Here is a 20,670-nt window from a genome sequence, read left to right as displayed (position 1 = left end):
CGGTCTGCCCATTCATGCCGTTTCTTTAATTCAGACACAGTCCTCACCTCTACCAGGCTGCTATGCCACACATCCACCATCCTTTCCATGAAGTAGTATTTTCTTACATTACTCCTAAGCCTGTCCCCTTTCACCTTCATCATACACCCCCTATATATTTAGATACTACTGTGGCATAAATGCATCTTATTTCACCTCTCTTCTCTTCCCCCTCCCCCCACCCCAAGTCTAAGTCTACCTCCTCACAAAAAAAGTGGTCAAATGGGTAGAAAAAGTGACAGGGAAAGCCAGAAGGATTGTAGGGTGCATAGGAAGAGGAATGACCAGCAGAGAAAAAGGAGATGCCTCTGTATAAGTCTCTAGTGAGACTTAGGAACATAAGAATAGATAAACAACCATACTGGGTCAGAGCAATGGTCCATTTAGCCCAGTAACCTGTTTCGACAGTGACCAATCCAGGCAAATAGTAGCAACAAGGGCAAGCACTGACTTCCCACATTTCAGTCTGAATAGCAGACTATGGACTTTTCCTCCAGGAACTTGTCCAAACATTTTTTAAAACCCATCTACATTAACCGCCATTAGCACATCCTCTGGCAACAAGTTCTAGAGCTCAACTATTCTTTGAGGTCATTGAAGATGAACAAGTTTCAAGTTTATTTGGTTTTGATATACCGCTTTAAAATACAAAGCGGTTTATAGTTATACAGAAATTATAAAAAAAATTAAAAAATATAAAAAGAGGTAGCTAACAGACTTATATAAACAATACAGACATAACATGCTACATAAGGGTTGATGGGGAGGATACATTGCATAAAACTAAAAAGAAAGGGGAGAGTCAAGGATTTGTTAATTTTGTCAGATAGACAAATTAAGGTTTCCTGAATAGCTGAAGAAATGGACATCTCGGCAGGTACAGTTTGGAAAATAATTCATGAAAAGTTGGCCATGTCCTAAGTTAGAACAAGATGGGTTCCAAGAATGCTGATGCCATGTCAGAAGGTCATGAGGTTCCAGTGTTGTCAAGAGAACTTGGAGATACTCCATAAAGAACACGTGAATTTTTTTTTTCATCATTTGTTGATTGGAGATGAGACTTGGGTCTATCACAGAGATCTTGAGTCCAAAATGGAGTCAATGTAGTGGAAGCACAAGTCATCCTCCATCCCAAAAAAGTTCAAGACAGAAAAATCTGCAGGCAAGGTTATGGCAACTATTTTCTGGGACGATGGACTTATGCTTCTTGAGTTCATGCCGCACAAGACAACCATAACTGAGGAGAGTTACGCCAACAAACTGATTGCTTTCCAGGAGTCAAATCAAGGAAAACTTACAGTAGGTATGCTGCTTCTTCATATGAGCAGGTGCACATATGACAATCGCAGGCTGCCATCCGAGAATGTGGGTTTCAGCAGTTGAACCATCCACCCTACAGTCCTCACCTGGCTCCCTTGAATTATTTCCTGTTTTGAAGAACTCTCTCCATGGACAGCAGTTTTCAAGTGATGAAGACATCAAGGAAGCTGTGACGTCCTGGTTTGAAGGTCAAACAGAAGAATTATTTTCAAAGAGGTTAAAGTCATTGCTGGAAAAATGGATGAAGTGTATGGAGCTATCAGGGGACTATATTGAAAAATAAAACAAAAATATTTAGAAAACTCTTTTCTACTGAGGTAGATAAATTATTGAACACCCCTCATATATAACCTGAAGTAAATTCTGGTCAAGGGAGGACATGGCTTGCTATAATGCTGACCCATTTTACTAACTGAAATGAGGAAGCTTAACTTGACTTACTAAATGTCCTGAGGTGTTTTATAGTAGCTAATAAAAGGATTGCAGGTAGACAATTTAAAAAATATCACTTGATAAAGAAAAATGTCTGATCTGGCAACACAATTGTTAAGGTAATAAAGTTATCTAAAATTAGTATCAGCATTATAGGTGTTTTCACCTCACAGGTATTACTGCTATGAACCTTTTCCAATGGGTGAATCTCTTCATAAAGGTGGTTAATAAATCTCAATAAATAAATAAATGTGTTTATGCCAAGATATACTGTATGCATACAGCATCAAGACTGTTTATAACGAAAATTACTAGCATACAATTAGAGAAAATAAAATTAGAGAGAAGTGTACGAGTAGGAAGTCCTAAATGCAGAACCGCCACCCCATCACTGACCCAACCAAAAATCACACCCCAAACACCTGAGCAAGACAGCCTTTGTATGTTTGTGTCAATTAAGGATTCTTAGCATAGAAAAGAACAGAAACTGAGTGGAAGATTCAAGACAAGTGGAAAGTGGGGGTGAGGGGTGGTTGTGTGTGTGTGTGTGGTGGTGGGGGGGGATTATTTAATAGAATCTTTATCACAGGGATGGGCAACCTTGATTCAAGGGCCGCAACCCAGCTGGGTTTTCAGGACTTCCCTAATGAATATAAAGTATATGAGATGTATTTGCAAGCACTGCCTCCACTGTACACAAATCACACGCATATTCATTGAGGAAATCTTGAGAAACCCAACTGGGTTCCAGCCCTTGAGGACAGAGGTTGCCCACCCTTGCTTAATCAGCTAAAATCTAGAAACAGATATACTAGTTTTAAACAAAGCCATATTCATCAGCTGGAGCATTACTAAGTCCTGAGATGGTTAAAGGTTGCTTTCTGGAATGAACTAGGCCCAGTAAAAAATAATGGTTCTGACAGTACTCATGGCTTCAAAAACAAAAACCTGACACCACGAATGCATGATTCATTTGAATGTCATTCCAAAACACTTCTGTGAGAAACACAAGTGCTGAGATTCAATGACACTATGTTAAATATGGATTAAAATACAAATCAGATGGATCAAGGAAAAATGTATAACCACATTATATAATTTAATTCTAGACAGTGTTCAAATTTTTTAAAAAAGTTCTCTGCTTTAATAAAAAAAATATTAAAAAATAGAACTCAATATTATTCTCTTAATGAAACACTAGTCTTCCGATGGAGTATAAATATTGCCATCTCAAATTTTAAAAGGAAGATTCAGGGGACACAAAGCAACCAAGCTAAGGCCTGGATTCTGAAAGTGGCGCCTTAATAGGCAGCCACCAGAAAAAAACAGAGAGCCTGTCGTGTGTTGCTTTGATTATGGCACCGCTTTCAGAATCATGGCCTGTGTCAAAGGAACTTTCAAATGTAGGTACCCAAAAATAAATGAAAGAATATCAAATATGGAACCAAAAAAATCTTTCACATACCACAGGGATGTCTAAAGGCCACAACTAGTTAATTAGTAAGGACATTGGATATATATCATTAGTAAAAAGACTGCAGGTCAGCACATCAACTTAATGATTGGTCCTCAGTAATATACAGCTCAACACAGGTTTTATAGTGAGTTGTAAGCTTGAAAACCCAACAGGATAAATTAAGCAAAATACATCCCTGGACCTAGTTGGATGAAGTGCTGTAAATGCGGTCCCCAACAAAAAAAGATCCCAGTGGAAAAGGGCTTAACGCTGTGGAAAAACGCAAAAATCAATTTGGGGACAAATAAATATAGTCTTAGAATCGGATATTCCATTAACATACGAAGCAATAATTTGTGGTACTATTTTACATATTAAACCTACCCTTAATAAATTTAAAAGCCGTCTTTTCTTGATTTTAACTGGAATTGCGGGTCAAATGATCACAAAAAATTGGAAAAATCATGACAGGTTAAATTATACATTTTGGTGGACAAATGTATGATATAACATATAGATATGAGAGAGTGAATGCAGAATGCTTAGGGTTTAGTGTTTTATTTAACAAAATATGGAGTCCATTGGCTTTATTTGCTGTTTCGCATTAAAAAATAATATATTGCCTTCTGAGTTTTTTCATTACACATCTGGGTTGGGATAGGATATTAAATCTTCATATTAAAAATGTTTAGTATTGTTAATATTAATAATTGTTGGAAGGGGGTTGGGTAAAGTTGTGATTCTATAACATTGTTTGAAATAGTGTATTATTTGTAATATTTTACTATTTTCAATTAAATGTATTACACTATTGTAATTTAATAAAATAATAAAATGTTAAAAATAAAAATAAACTCAATCAAAAAGGAATTATATCCCCTAGTGCAAAAAGCACAAGTGGGTCTAGAAATCAATGTCCGTGACAATAATTCACAGTATTAAGATTAGTATCAAAAATTTCAAGTAATAATAACTTTATTTTTATATACCGCCATACCATAAACAGTTCTAAGCGGTTTACAAGGGAAGAGACTGTATACAGACAGCGACATTATGGCGAACTTACGAATTTACATCGGCATGTTAAGCTTAGTCAGGTTTATCTGGAAGTGTATTGAAAGTGCATCAGGTTGAGGTGGGGGTCAGAGAAATTTGTCAAAGAGGTAGGTTTTTATTGACTTTCTGAACGTTTGGTACGAAAGTGCCTTTGAGATGAAGTTGGTTAACCATTTGTTCCATTTGCCTGCTTGGAATGATAGTGTTCTATTGAGGTATCTCTTGTAAGTGCAGCCCTTTAGGGATAGAAAAGTGAACAAGTAGGTACTGCGTGCATTAGTTGTGCCTGGGAATTCAAATTGGTGAGACAGATAGGTTGGGGAATGAACCTGTCATGGTTTTGAAGCAAAGGCAAGCAAAGTTAAAAATGACCCTTGCTTCCACAGGCAGCCATTGTAGTTTTTTTGTAATATGGGCTTATATGGTCCGATTTCTTGAGGCCATAAATGAGACGGACTGCAGCATTTTGGACGACTCTCAAGTCGTTTGATGGGTTTTTTTGAGAGATCCCAAGTATAAGTACTTATCTCCGTTATAAAGAGTGTCCAAAATGGTGGTTTATTTAGTTCACTTGTGCAGTCTATGCTGGATATTCAGCTCTACAGAGCTGCATTACTGAGGCACAAAGCCCCCTTCCTCAGGAGCAGTGCACTGGATGAAAGTAAGTTGAACACCAAGAGAGTAGAATGAGTAAAAGGAACTCCAGTAGTTCTCAAGTAGCACTGGTGCCTCGGCATTTACAGCACTTCCTCCAACTAGGTCCAGGAATATATTATGCTTAATTTACCCTGTTGGGTTTTCAAGCTTACAACTCACTTACTATAAAACCTTTGTTGAGCCTTTGGACTTCCCTGTGCTGTGTCAAAGGCAGGCACCGGAATTTAGGCCAGGGTTTTACAGGCCTACTTTTCCTGTGCCTACCTTCGATGTAGGTCACACTTAGGGCTCCTTTTACGAAGGTGCGCTAAGCGTTTTAGCGCACACACCGAATTAGCGCACAAAAGGAAGCGGTAGCAGCTAGCGCATGCGGCAATTTAATGCGCACTATTCCGCACGTTAAGGCCCTAGCGCGGCTTTGTAAAAGGAGCCCTTAGTGACACTGAACATTAACCCCACCCATAACCATGCCTCTTTTGATATTTGGCGCCACTAAGCATCTACATAAGATGCGATTATGGTGCCGTGGTTTGTAGGCGCCTCATGGCTCCTACATTTTTCTTTTAATCTTGTTTTTAATTGTTTAATGGCACGATCAATTACCATGCCATTAATTCCAATTAAAACAATAAACTTAGGCACCAGAAGAGCGCATACCAATGCCTTCCTAATAGCGCCAGTTTTAGAATCCCAGCCTAAATGTGGTCACAGATAAATAGATAGCAGAGAGTAGGGTTAAATGGTCATTTTTCTCAATGGAGGAGAGTAAACAGTGGAGTGCCGCAGGGGTCTGTACTGGGATCGGTGCTATTTAACAAGAACTCTTAAAGCAGGGTTGTCCAACCTTTTGGCTTCCTTGGGCCACATTGGCCAAAAAAAATGTTTCTGGGGCTGCACAAATGCTGCAGCAAGACAGAGGAGGGAGCCGGCAAGACAAACACCCGGGGGCAGCAGAGGAAAACACTGCATCACCCTCGCCAGGGGCCGCACAAAATACTTCACGGGGCCGCATGTGGCCCTCAGGCCGCAGGTTGGACATCCTGTCTAAAAGCCTTACCCCGGTATTCTACTTGCATGTCCCCGGTATTGTACTTACATGCGACTCTTACTCTGTCTCTCTTCCTCCCCACAAATATTCATGTATTCAAAGACTTCATTGTTATTTTCTTCGCCAACTGTCCAGCTCTTCTTATTGTAAACCGCCTCAAACTACTTTGGCTTTGGTGGTATATAAAAATAAAATTATTATTATTTATAAATGATCTGGAAATTGGAACGAGTGAGGTGATTAAATTTGCAGATGACACTAAACTGTTCAAAGTTGTTAAAACGCAAGCGGATTGTGAAAAATTGCAGGCAGACCTTAGGAAATTGGAAAACTGGGCATCTAAGTGGCAGACAAAATTTAATGTGGAGAAATGCAAAGTGATACACATTGGGAAGAATAACCCATATCACAGTTACCGGATGCTGGGGTCCAACTTGGGTGTTAGCGCCCAAGAAAAGGATCTGGGTGTCATTGTAGACAATACAATGAAACCTTCTGTCCAATGTGCGGCAGCGGCCAAAAAAGCAAACAGGATGCTAGGAATTATTAAAAAAGGGATGGTTAACAAGACTAAGAATGTAATAATGCCCCTGTATTACTCCATGGTATGACCTCATTTGGAGTATTGCGTTCAATTCTGGTCTCCTTATCTCAAGAAAGATATAGTGGCGTTAGAAAAGGTTCAAAGAAGAGCAACCAAGATGATAAAGGGGATGGAACTCCTCTCATATGAGGAAAGACTAAAAAGATTAGGGCTCTTTAGCTTGGAAAAGAGACAGCTGAGAGGAAAATAGACAGCTGAGGGGAGATATGACTGAAGTCTACAAAATCCTGAGTGGTGTAGAACAGGTACAAGTGGATCAATTTTTCACTCCGTCAAAACTTACAAAGACTAGGGGTCACTCTAAATTACAGGGATTTACTTTTAAAACCAATAGGAGGAAATTTTTTTTTTTCACTCAGAGAATAATTAAGCTCTGGAACGCTTTTGCCAGAGGTTGTGGTAAGAGAGGATAGCATAGTTGGTTTTAAGAAAGGTTTGGACAATTTCCTGAAGGAAATGTCCATAGTCTGTTATTGAGAAAGACATGGGGGAAGCCACTGCTTGCAATGGATCGGTAGCACGGAATGTTGCTACTCCTTGGGTTCTGGCCAGGTACTAGTGACCTGGATTGGCCACTGTGAGAACTGACTACTGGGCTTGATGGACCATTGGTCTGACCCAGTAAGGCTAGTCTTATACGTTACTAAGTGACTTGTGGTTTTATAATGTAAATTTATACATTATAAACTACAAGCATCAAAAGTGGAGCATTCCCAGAGAATGAACTCTATTGCTGATCTCAATCTCTAGCTGACATGAGCAGGGCTGTGGAGTTAGAGTCGGAGTTGGAGAAAATTTCGGGTACTTGGAGTCGGAGTCAGAAGTTCAAAAAACTGAGGAGTCGGAGTCGGAACATTGATCTACCAACTCCATTTTTGAACTTGGCATACCAATCACGAGCGATTCTTTCAGCTATAGCACCCACTATATACACAGCACAAATGTTGCGAGCAGCTTCTGCGGCCTTAGAACCTTGATTAAAAGCAAAAAGAAGGTGGTGTCGAAAATACTCATTTCTCTCAACTTGACATTCCATTTTAACGATCTGAAAATTAACCAGTGCTGTGGAGTCGGAGTCGAGGAGTCAGAGTCGGAGGAAATTTCGGGTACCTGGAGTCGGAGTCTGAAGTACAAAAAACTGAGGAGTCGGAGTCGGAACATTGATCTACCGACTCCACAGCCCTGGACATGAGAACGCAATCTCTTCCAAGATTGCTGAGTGCGTGGCACAGTGGTTAGAGCTACAGCCTCGGCACCCTGAGACTGAGTTCAAATCCCATGTTGCTCCTTGTGACCCTGGGTAAGTCACTTAATCCCCCCTTGTCCCTGGTACATTAGATAGAGTGTGAGCCCAGCAGGAAAAATAGGGGAAAAAATGCTCGAGTACCTGAATGTAAACCACTTAGGCTAAAGTAGAAGATAATAAATTAAATAAATACAATATTACATTACATTACATTACGGATTTCTATTCCGCCTATACCTTGCAGTTCAAGGCGGATTACAAAAGATTTGACTGGACATTTCCAGTGAGAATACAATTTTTTATTTATTTATTTTTTTTTTCTAGGGGATCTTACGGGTTGGATAGTAAACTGACAGTGCCTAGCTGTGTGATATTAGCAAATGGAATACAGTTAGAGTAGGCAAGATTACAATCTTTTTTAGGGGTCTGTTTACTTGAAGGGTGATTAGGTGTGATATTTGGGGGAGGGTTAGGGTTAGGGTTTTATCCCTTTAACTGGCAGTTGGTGAAACAGATGCTTTACGTAACTTGATGTTTAACCAGAGCAACAGTGCCAAGTAGCAGGCATTTGAATATACAGATCTCCCATAAAAGCCATAGAAAACACACATTGCTTCTGAGCAACAATGCCAGATAAAAAGTTAAACAGAAGAGAAGCTGGTACTCCACTTTTCCGTGGCCTACAACACACAGAACTTTAAAATGAACTTACAATATTACTGGCAACCAGTGCTACTGCTTTAATAGCGGCGACACGTTCTCCCGTGCTTACATCACAAAATAATATAAGCTGAAGAACTATGAATGAACTGAAGCCACAAAAACCCTAACTAATGTGTGCTTAATACCATCAACTGCAACATTGTGGCAATTTTACAATAGTTTATTGGCAACATTACTAAGCAAATCATCTTCAACATGCCAACTCAGAGATGATTTGGATAGGCTGGAGTAAGCGTCAACGGCAACTCCAGTAGTTGAAACCTAAGAACAGTACCGGGTGAACATCTAAAGTTTGTGGCCCAGAAGAAACAAAGGAAAAAAAAAAAATACAATTCAATCATGAAATTGTAATGCACGTAGCTACAGGGCAGACTGGGTGGACCGTTCAAGTCTTTTATCTGCTGTCATTTTCTACTATATACAAGCTACAGCTTTCCAATGATGATGATATAACTCATCCTATTTCCTTTCCCAAACACCCTTCCCATAAAGCTTACACAGCACAGCTATTCTGCAGTAGCATTAAATTTTCGATGCTTTGCAGAAATTTTCAACAAGATGTGGAGAATTAGACCTTCCATCCCATTCCCTCCAGAACTGACCAGACACCCCTCACACTGGTCCCCATCTCCTCCCAGCCTCTCTTTGACCCCTATTATGTAACAGTATTACTGGTAATCATGCTGCCTAGGCATCCTTGTGCAATGCTAGGTGGGCACTGGTTTTACTTAGTCTAATTTTCAGGTGCCTAACTTGGATGCCTAGTGATGCCTAAATCTCTGCCCCCCCCTAACCACGCCTACTTTTCAGATAGGTGTCACTAGGCATCCAAACTCTTAACTGGAAATTTAATTATTTTTTCATTGGCTGGAAACTGGCACAGTAAATTACCATGACAATTTAAAAAAAATTTGCATGCCGATTCCAATAAGCATCCTATACAGAATCTGGCCCATAACATATATAAATCCCCCAGATAGGCAAAAAGGCTTGTTCCTGGTAAAAAGCTGCATGGAAAGGGAGATTGCAGGAATCCCACAAATATGGAAGAAGTTGCTACAGGATTCCTCTGGGAGTGCAGTCAAAATCTCTGGTGACTCCAAAATGAGGCTTGAAGTGTATGGAGAGAGGCAGTTGGAGCACCAGGCTGAGGCTTGGAACAGGAACACTCAGATGAATAATGAATACCATCCATAAAACAAAGAGACGTCTGATGGGGTTGGGAGGAAACAGAGGGCTGCAAGCAAGTATATAATAGTGTCTACTCTTGCGGGTGTGGGTGGGGATGGGCAGGGATAGGGTTACCAGATTTTTGCTGGACAAAAAGAGGATGAACGGCCGCACCCCGTTCTACCCACAGCCCTGCCTCGTTCAGTCCCCCAACCCCAGTCCTACACCAACCTCATCTCTTTGGGCACTTGTGCGACATCACTGCGTCGCATCCGCGCATGTGCAGATGCTCTCCAGACGTGGCCCCGAGCTCAAAGCTTTCCAAAACCCAGACAAAGTTCCTGGCAACCCACAAAGCAGGATTCAAAAGCTTGGACTACCATGTTTCCCCAAAAATAAGACCTACCCCGAAAATAAGCCCTAGCATGATTTTCAGGGTAGGTCTTAATATAAGCCTAACCCCAAAAATAAACCCTAGTCCCTGGATTCACCGTCAGCAGCACTTTTCCTCACCCCCCTGCTGACTCTCCCATTTTTCCATCTCTCTCTCCCGTCCGAACTCTGCCAACCCTCCGACTACGAGACCTACTACCTTCCTCCACAGAGCAGTGTCAGCTGAGACCTGATGGTGCAGTGGTGGCTGGGACAGAAGGGATCCTTCCCGCCTCCTGTCCCAGCCCGATTCTAATTATTTTTATCTCCCTCCTGCCTGTGCTGCGATTCACCTCTGGACCATACTTAAGGTATGCGGGGGAGGCAGGAGGGAGATAAAAATAATTAGAATCAAGCTGAGACATGAGGTAGGAGGGATCCCTCCTGTCCCGGCCACCACTGGACCACCAGGTCTCATGGCAGGCCCAGCAGAGGCCTGCAAGCAGGTTCAGGAGGGGGAGGGGGGGCGGATCAGTGCTGACCTAAATATAAACCGAAACTCCCATTTTTGGGCCCAAAAATCTCAGTTTATATTAGAGTATATATGGTATTGTAATCTTCTCAGAAGGTCTGTTCAAGTGATGAATAAACAAATCTCCTAAAGACAAGGAGGTCAAGAGATGTGAGCGAGAGCATGCGTGTCACATCAAGATTTCAGGAAATACCAGGAAGGACATGAGGATTGTGACATTTTTAAACCCACCATGAATCATCCTAGAATATAGGCGCTATTAGCATTGGATGGAACTTGCAAATCCCAGCCTCACCCCGATACAATGATGTTCTGCATAGAGACTGTGGACCTCTAGAGACAATAGCAATAGCACCAAACCTCCCCCCTCCCCCCACCGAACACATCTGGTTTTCAGTGTAGTCATGCTAAATCGACTAAACTTGTTTCTAGACCATATGTGGGAAATATAGGACTGCCCCCTGGGCAACCGAGATAACCCTCCATTACCCCAAGTACAAAACCCCCCACTGATTGTGAGCCCATTAGGGGCAGAGAAAGTACATGTACAGTATATAATATATGTAAATCAGTTCAGTTGCACCACAGAAAGGTAGTAAATTAAGTGCTTGGCCCTACCTAGTTGCTCTTCTGAATCAACCTTGGTGAGCCTGAAAAGAATGTATGTATGGGGAGGGGGGGGGGATTGTCAAAAGCATTCCTTGTACTTGCACAACAGGGAATCTAATGAATATTCACTGTGAATCTGCTAAACATCAGATCAGACTGGTCCTTGCTGAGAGCCTTTGCTCTAAGCTAACAGAACACACCCCTTCACAGCAGAAAAGCCTTTCCAAAGGTAACAATCAAAACAAGATACCCAGGAATCTCAATTACAACTTTTGACAAACACCTTAGAAATTACCGATTACTTTCACTGAAATAGGCTGCATAGAGAGGCGTAACCAGCAGAAGAAAGGAGGTGTTAAGGCCCCTATACAAGTTGTTGGTGAGACCCCCACTTGGAGTATTGTGTTCAGTTTTGGAGGTCCTATCTGGCTAAGGATAGAAGACGATGACCTGAAGTGCACCACAGGAAGTTGATGAAAATAGGGTGCTTGAGCCAAAAAAAAAAAAAAAGGTACCAGAAGAGCTGAATATGTATAGGAGAGGACGAACAAGAGAATAGGAGCCAGCTCTTTGGGTTCTTGACTACCCTCAATATTTTGGACAAAGTCCTTGATTGTGTCCAAGGAGAGAATTTTCATTGGGTTTAACACCCCCCCAATAATTTGGAAAAGTTGGCTCCTATGGATGGGGGGGGTGATACGATACAGACATTTAAATACTTGAATGATATTAACACAGAACCAAATCTTTTTCAGAGAAGCACAAATGGTAAAACTAGAGTGCTCATCCAGAAGGAGCTTCAACAGAAACTCCAGTATTTCCAGGCGGACTTCTATGGTTTGGCACCCAGTAATATCAAAGAAGAAGAAGAAGAAAAAAAAAGACGATTCAATCTAAGCATGAATTTATAACGAGTTACTGTTGGGCAGACTGGATGAACCAAAGGCCGAAGCTTTCATGGCTTTCGTTAAATATAACATATTAAAAGCCAATCTGGTATTATTTGAGGAGTGTCTCTGAGCAACAAAATAACAGTTTTTTTTTATTATTAATTACAAAGAGAATGAATGCTTTTATTATATTGTATATATTAATTACTGATAGTAGGGTGGGTGGGAAGGGGATAAATTTTATTTGGGAAAATTTTGTGATATCTCAAGTGATGTATTAAGTTAATCTGTTATTCTTTCTGTACACTTGATGCAAATAAAAATGAATAAAGAATTAAAAAAAAAAAAAAAAAGACTAGATGAACCATTCAGGTCTTTATCTGCCAGCATTTACTATATTACTACTATTAATTATTTCTATAGCGCCACCAGACATACACAGCACTGTCCAGAGTCACAAAAAAGACAGTCCCTGATCAAAAGAGCTTACAATCTAAACAGACTATAGGGTCCTTTTACTAAGGTGCGCTAGCTGTTTTAGCGTGCGCTAAATGCTAACGCATCCATAGAATATATTGGATGCATTAGCATTTAGCACGCGCTAAAACGGCTAGCATACCTTAGTAAAAGGACCCCAATGTTATTACGTAGTCACACGGCCAGTTAAACAAATGTATCTAGATCTTCTTAAACTCTTAATGAATAGAAACATAGAAGATGATGGCAGATAAGGGCCATAGCCCATCAGGTCTGCCCACTCTACTGACCCCCCCCCCCCCAAGTCTACTATCCTAGGGATCCCACTCCTGGTGACAGGCTCCCTTGGCTTAACCCTCTAAGGGATCTCACATGGGCATCCCATTTGCTCTTAAATTCTTGCACGCTGTTTGCCTCGATCACCTGCACCGGGAGCTCGTTCCAAGGATCAACCACTCTCTCGGTGAAGAAATATTTCCTGGTGTCGCCATGAAATTTCCCGCCCCTGAGTTTGAGCAGATGCCCTCTTGTGGCTGAGGGTCCTTTGAGAAAGAGAATCTCTTCTTCCATCTCGATACGGCCGGTAATATACTTAAACGTCTCGATCATGTCTCCTCTCTCCCTACGTTCCTCGAGTGAGTACAGCCGCAAATTTTTTAGCCTTTCCTCGTATGATAGATCCTTGAGCCCCGAGACCATCCTGGTGGCCATCCGTTGCACCGACTCTACTCCACTTATTTATGCCTTGCCATTTAATGAATATTCCCCCACAACCTGTTTCTCCCAGTGGTTTTCAGCTAACAAACATGGAGCCTGGCATTATTTACTGTGGTGGTAGGGTTTTTGGGGAGGTTTTTTTTTTAACACATATTTTTATTCAGTATTATAAACCACTTTGCTTTGCCTTTGGAAAGGCATTATAGAAAGTAATGAAGCTAAACTTTCTGTTACTAGCCCAAAACAAGAATCAATATCTGTAGACTCTGAAGGCAAGGGGCTCCCGCCTAGGAGAAAATCAGCTGATGGAACTGTTTTCTGGCCTGTTATATTTCCTCTTCAGATGCAACCCGCTCCCCCTTCCACCCCTAGCAGGGTTCCACAGGTCCCTATATGGCACGGCAACAGCAAAGCTGAAAAGGTAGGCCAGATCTCCTCAGCAGCAGACAAGACTAACCTATAGGGATAGAAAATTCCATGGGTGAGAGGGAAGAGGAAACAGAGGGCAGGAAGGAGGATGTGAGAAACTGACAGAAGAAGCTCAAAATGATACATGGTTGGTAGGATACAAGAGGGTAAAGAAAGAGGGAAGGGCGAAATGAAGGGAAATAGATAAGAATGGGAGAGAGTAAAAGAAGAGGGTACCACACTACGGGAGAGGAATAAACAAGGCGGCACGCAGTACAGACACATCCTACACCCCTGCATTTCAGGGGGCACAGTTCTTTGAGGAATGTCAAGAACGTCAAATTCCACGCTCCATCCCCAGAAACCCTGCCCCTACTTCCCCCTTTTCCAGAATTTCCAATAAGCAAGAGGGTTAGACATTTAATCCCACTCACTTGTTGATAAATTCTTAAGGTGGTGGGGGGGGAGGGAATCTCCCCACTTCACTCAAAGTTTGGTCTGCTCTGATTTGAGGAAACAGAATAGGTTAAGGGGCAGTGGTGTAGTAAGGGGGAGGGGGCAGTCTTTCCCAGGCGTCGTCTGTTAAAGAGAACTGCTTTTAAGTTGCGACCCCCCTCTCTATTCGTTCTCTCCCTTCCCCTTTCTACCTCCCATTTATTTTCATTTTGACTTCGATGTAATTCTGAATCTTCCCCTCCCCCAGTGCCTATTATATCAACTTTGTCCGTATCTTTGTGTTGCCCTATTTTACTTTTTTATTTCTCTTTTTTAAACTCCAATTTTAGCAACTGTAAACCGTCCAGATATTTGTTTGACAGTTGGTATATCAAACAGTAAATAAACTTGGTCTTGCTAGGGGCGCCGGCACCTCTCCTCCTCTCTGCTCCCCCCCCATTCCTCCCACTGCCGCACGCGCCCCCCCCCTTGCCTTCCCCCGTACTTTTTTTTTTACTTCTCCAGAGCGACCAACTTTGCTGCCCACGTCAACATCGGCGCGCTCTCTCCGACGTTACTTTTGGGTCCCACGGCTAGGAAGTGACATGATAGGGCGAGCCGGCACCGACACGTGTATGCCGGCTCACGTCGGAGAAGTTAAAAAAGGTACAGGGAACGAGAAGGGGCATGCGGCAAGGGGGGTGGGGAAGAAGGCAGAGGAGGGGCTCCACTGATCCAGGCACCTCTCACCCTCTCTATGCTACTGTTAGGGGGTGAGGAACTTTTGTGCAGGACTTTAGTAACAATTTACTTATTCCGTATAATCAAACTAGGACGTTAAGGTCCATAGCTCACAACCTTCTCACTATTCCCTTGCTGAAATATATCAGTATAATGAGGGCTACAATTTTCCCAAATCACTTAAGCGAAATAACAAGTCTTGCCAATTTTAAGGCGAAGCTAAAGACATTTTTATTCCTCGATGCCTTTGTAACTTAAACTGCCCTTTTAAGGGTGACTTAGATTCAGGAAATTTTTTTTATCCCCAGTTTCCCTTCCCTTTGTTCTTTTCCTTGAATGTTCCTTTTCTCTCTATCAATTGTAGTTCTAACCCTTCTTCCCTTTCGTTCCCGTTCGTCGATGTCTATAAAAAATTTGTCTTTGTTTATATTGTAAATTAATTTGGCGCAGGGTTTTGGCATTTTTGTACACCGCCTAGAAGGCTCGATTAGGGGTATAAGAAATTTTAAATAAACTTGAAACTTGATAGTAAGTGATGATTCTAAGGTGGCCAAACAGGTTGAAAAGGCGATGACGAAAGCTAGAAGGATGCTTGGGTGCATAGGGAGAGGATTGGCCAGTAGGGAAAGGAGGTGTTGATGCCCCTGTATAAGACTCTGGCGAGACCTCGTTTAGAATAGTGTGCACAATTCTGGAGACAAAAGATATAAACAGGATGGAGGCAGTCCAGAGGTAGGTTACTAAAACGGTCAGTGTCTACATCGGTGTTCTTCAACCGCCGGTCTGTGGACTGGTGGCAGTTCGCAGAAATTTCTTGCCAGTCCTCAGAGCCGGCAAGTGCATGGGGCCCGAGACAGTATTCTTCAGCTGCCGGTCCGCGATGCGGATCGATGTGGCGTTATCTTCAGGCAGGCTCCCTCTTTCTCACAGCCATGGTTCCTACACGCTTCCTGCGCCTGAACCGGAGCGCCTTCTCTGTGACGTCACAATGTCAAAGGGAAGGCTTCCAGTTCGGGCGTAGGACGCACAAGGAGCTGCTGTCTGCGGCTTTGTGCACTGCGTCAGTGATGTAGAGGAAACCAGCCCAAAGATAACACCGGGGGCGGCACAAAATAGCCAGTTGTTGGCAGGCCAGAAGTTAAGGCACAGTATGGAGGGAGGGAAGCAATAAAGGTAGGGGGAATGACTTTATTTTTTAATTTAGTGATTGAATAATGTCAATTTTGAGACTTTACATCTGTTGTCTGTATTTTGCACTGTTCAGGAAGAAATGCATTTGTTTTTTTCTTCTGTAGGGTTGTATAGCATAGAGTCTTGAATCTTAGGGTTTTGTTTGTATATATTAGTACTTTTAGTTTATGGTCCCTTATTTGCATGGGGTCATTTGTTTTCTGGTAGGAATGAATATTGAGAAGCATACAGTGTGCTTTGTGTAGTTTAATTTTGTGGTTAACCATTGTGTTGTTAATAAGATTATATATTGTGTGTGTGTGTTGTTAATAAGATTATATTGTGTGTGAAAAATGAATGGAAAAAATGGTGTTACAATATAATCTTATTAACAACACACACACAATATAATAATGAGCATATGTAACAAGGTCCCCTTCACAAGTTTACACTTGACGCAGTCATCAGAATCCCATAGGACCACCCTTGCTCCCCAGCTCCTAGTGAAATAGGTGCAATGCAGCAGCTTAAAATGTAATTCCTGAAGTTGAGAGTTCCTAACCCCCTTGGTTGTATTAGAAAATCATGCAGACAGAACTTCAGCTCTATAGACCACTGAGAGGCCAATGTATGCAATCTAGAATCTTCTCTCTCAGCACGGGCCAACCCATACTAGGTGGAAAGGGAATTCAAGGAAGAAGGAAGGAAAAGAAAAATCTGATCCACCTTTAAAAAAATGGGAGCCGAGTGAATTCCTTTTGCAGTGGTCCACAAAGTAATGGCGCAATTGGAGATAGGCAAAAAATGGCATGCAGGGTAGGGACCAGCGGCTACGGAGATCAGCATAGGAGGGGAACGTAGGGGCGCCCGAGTCAGCCAAGCTGACGTACCCCAGACAAAGGCCAGAACCGAAGCACTCAGCCAACTTATGAGTCCCCCCTCCCCTCCACCCCGGAGAGAACTTAGGATTACCACAAAGGAAATGAAAAGCCCAATTTCCTGGCCCCCGACCAACCCTCTGTCTCCATAGCCCACCGCAAAGGGTCAAGCCACACCGAGGCAGAGCCCACGTGAGGTCTCCGCTACCGAGGGAGCGCCAGACACACCAAGGCTCAGTAGGGAGCTACCCACAAGTCCAAAAGAAGAGGCCTGCAGGGGCGAAGTGGAAGCTGGCCGTGTAAAGCTTATGGACCAAACGCAGCAGGGCAGCCACATTGTAAAGCCGGAGGTCCAGCAAAGCCAACCCTCCTGGACCCGAGCCTGGGTAAGCTACCAGAATCCTATGCATACCCTGCGATTGTGCAAAAAAAAAAAAAAAAAAGATCCAACAACAGATTTATAGACCCGCTTGCCCGCTCCCTTGAGCTTTCAATGCATATTCATTGGGGAAATCCTGAAAACCTGACTGGATTCGGCCCTCAAGGAGGGACTTTGGAGACCCCTGCTGCTGGCAATCAGCTGGCGCCAGCGCCCCTCCTTCTCTCCTAGCATCTCCCCTTTCAGCACCCCCCCCCCCCACACACACACACACTGGTGGCTCACAGCCCATTTGGAGGGCCTTCGTGCATGCGTTCGCGTCAACTTGACGACCATCGCGTTGCCGTCCGCCCACTTCCGGATGTCTCGAGCCACGGCCAGTACGTTTAGTGTGCTGCAGCTTGAGAAAACTTTGCGAGACCCTGCTCTAATCCCACCTTTCATAAAATTGTGGTAGGTTATGTAGTGAGTGAGTGGCCTATGATAGGCTGGAAAAGAGCGCAGGTTACTTACCAAGCAAAATACAAGTTATCCCTTACTGGGCGCATTGGAGGAGCTTGTTCAATATTGGCGGTGGGGGAGGTCCTCAGCCTTTAGAGCTTGCTCAGGTGCTTACACAGACATATACCAGGCATTGTACAGGTTCAGACACAAAAGTCCCCTCCATGAGGGTACACTGTGCTGCAACCTAGTAGTTTCAGGCAATATCCACCTGCTATTTCAAAAGTACATTTGCAGAGCTGTGCAAAAAACCCTATCTATATAAACATTGATAAAAAGGGGGGCACAAAAACCCAGGGTCCCACTGCTACCAGTGGCTTGGTGCAGCGCCCGGCAGCCATGCCCCAGGATTGAGGGGTTCTGCGCATGCCTCCGAAAGCTACGGGGTCAAACCAGGTTCTACTAGATGTTGCTGGTTACATATATTTTGTATTTAAAAAAAAAAAGGGCAGTGTGGATTATACAAGCCCGATAAGGTTAGTGGGTGAACGGCACGCTGTGACTTCCGATGTGTGACGCCTGAGCCCAGCCCCCGAACGGTCCTATCACGGGGAGTCGGCTTCATCACCTCATACGACAGGCATCAAAGACCGAGCAGCTCGAAGCGCACGCCTCCGACTAGGTATGTCTGTCCGAGACAGCACCAAGAAATGAGCGTTTCACCGTCACCCAAAGCGAAGGGATGCAGTTAAAGGCTTACGGAACGGCGCACCGCTTGCACGCGGAGGGAGGAGAGAGAGATGCACGTGCAGACATCGAATCCTTCCCTTCCTTCCCTCTCGCGCGCGCTCGCTCGCTCACCAGTTCTCCTGAAACCACTCGAGAGCCCCCTGCTCGTCGAAACTCCTCTCGAAATCGTACTGCCCGAAGGGCAGCCTGGATAGGTTGGCGTCGGAAGCAAGCATCGCTGCGGAGACGGCGCGCCACTCGTGGCTACCGAAGCGAAAGCCGGCAGCTCGCACGCTCTCCGGCCGTCTCGGGCTCAGGCCCCGCCTTTGCTCCCGCTCGCTCCGCCCCTTCCCCCCCTCCCCAGGCGTACTTTACTCCCCGGCTCAGGCGTGTGCTAGCGTCTTGCCCGGCATGGAAATGAACGCTGCGTGTGTTCACAGCGTTGTCAGGTTAAGCTGGTTCACTCACAGCTGGGCTAACTGGGTTTTCCTTTAAAAAAAAAAAAAATCTCACGGATTCCCAAAACTGTCCTGAGGACCCCACAGCCAGTTCGGTTCAAGATATCCTCAATGACTATGCATTCCAGCAAAAGGCACAAGCCCACTTTGAAATAGGTCAACTCCTTTTTCAAAATAATTGTTTTAAAAATATTTTTAAATAATATGCATGAATATGCAAATTAATGAATATGCATGAGATAAATTTACCAAATGAAACGATTAAACAGTCAACTCTAACAACAATAACTAAATTAGGGCTATAATAGCATCTAATGAATCAAATCTGGATCAATCAATTCTGAAAGTGTCTTCATAAAAATAAATGTTAAGTCACAATCCTTATTGAGTGTTTAAAGAAAACAGTGGTGGACATATCTATCTTTAAACACTCAATAAGGATTGTGACCTAACATTTATTTTTATGAAGACATTTTCAGAATTTATTGATCCAGATTTGATTCATTGGATGCTATTATGGCCCGGATTTCGTTATTAATGTTGTTAGAGTTGACTGTTTAATCATTTCATTTATTTATTGAATTATCTTCCCTTCTATTCATCTTGTTAACAATTACTTGATTTACAGGGTTGATACATGTCTAAGGCCTTACTATATAATATCTTTGAGATAAATTTACCTGCATATTGGTTATAGTTATCCTGACAACTTGCCTGGTCTCCCGGACAAGGCAGGATTAACTCTTTGAGGGCACACAAGTACACTGTACTGTACATTAGGACACCCATGAGATATTCAGTTCTTTCTTAAGAAATGTTCACATATTGATATCAAATCTTTTTTTTTATCTCTGGAAAAGAAAGTGATGTAATTGCAGGTAAATAAAAAATTTGCTTTGATTTACTCATGAAACAAAAGATAACCACAAAAATGTGTATTCTAACTGAGGAATAAATTAGGACACCCTAACAGCTAGTGTTACCCCCTTTGGCTGAACTAACTACAGTGAGACAGCACAGTTACTTACCGTAACAGGTGTTATCCAGGGACAGCAGGCAGATATTCTTAACGCATGGGTGACGTCACCGACGGAGCCCCGGTACGGACAATTTTAGAGTGATTACACTCTAAGAACTTAGAAAGTTCTAGTTAGGCCGCACCGCGCGTGCGCGAGTGCCTTCCCGCCCGATGAAGGCGCGCGGTCCCCAGTTAGGATAAGCCAGCTAAGAAGCCAACCCGGGGAGGTGGGAGGGACGCAAGAATATCTGCCTGCTGTCCCTGGATAACACCTGTTACGGTAAGTAACTGTGCTTTATCCCAGGACAAGCAGGCAGCATATTCTTGACTGATTGGGTGACCTCCAAGCTAACAAAAAGAGGGATGGAGGGAAGGTTGGCCATTAGGAAAATAAATTTTGTAAAACAGATTGGCCAAAGTGTCCATCCCGTCTGGAGAATTCATCCAGACAATAGTGAGATGTAAAAGTGTGAACTGAGGACCAAGTAGCAGCCTTGCAGATTTCCTCAATGGAAGTGGAGCAGAGGAAAGCTACAGACGCTGCCATAGCTCTAACTTTGTGGCCCGTGACAGAACCTTCCAGTGTCAGGCCCGACTGAGCATAACAGAATGAAACGCAAGCCGCAAACCAATTGGATAGAGTGTGTTTAGATACAGGATGACCC

At 43.0% G+C, this 20,670-nt stretch overlaps 1 protein-coding gene and 1 long non-coding RNA gene across 5 annotated transcripts in view; one reads left to right on the top strand and one right to left on the bottom strand.

Annotated features, from left to right (window-relative positions):
• LOC117360051 overlaps positions 1-12,161 on the top strand; it is a 49,950-nt gene extending 37,789 nt beyond the window's left edge. For both annotated transcript variants that reach the window (XR_004539349.1, XR_004539350.1), the window contains exon 2: positions 12,020-12,161. This is a non-coding gene — a long non-coding RNA (uncharacterized LOC117360051). The remainder of the gene's footprint in view (positions 1-12,019) is intronic.
• The window catches only part of LOC117360050 (elongation of very long chain fatty acids protein 6-like), a 35,055-nt gene extending 16,164 nt beyond the window's left edge, over positions 1-18,891 (bottom strand). The window contains exon 1 of one of the 3 annotated variants that reach the window (XM_033943652.1): positions 18,662-18,891. In XM_033943652.1, the coding sequence (XP_033799543.1) occupies positions 18,662-18,765 (104 nt within the window). In that variant the 5' untranslated portion in view covers positions 18,766-18,891. Of the gene's footprint in view, positions 1-17,872; positions 18,308-18,428; positions 18,598-18,661 lie in introns of those variants that run through there. The other 2 variants (XM_033943655.1, XM_033943653.1) reach the window with 2 other exon arrangements.
• Positions 18,892-20,670: the final 1,779 nt, after the last annotated feature.

The sequence above is a fragment of the Geotrypetes seraphini genome, chromosome 4 (assembly GCF_902459505.1).
Source record: "Geotrypetes seraphini chromosome 4, aGeoSer1.1, whole genome shotgun sequence".
NCBI classification, from domain to species: domain Eukaryota; kingdom Metazoa; phylum Chordata; class Amphibia; order Gymnophiona; family Dermophiidae; genus Geotrypetes; species Geotrypetes seraphini.
The sequence above is the reverse complement of the archived record's forward strand: the minus strand, read 5'-3'. Positions and strand labels throughout refer to the sequence as shown.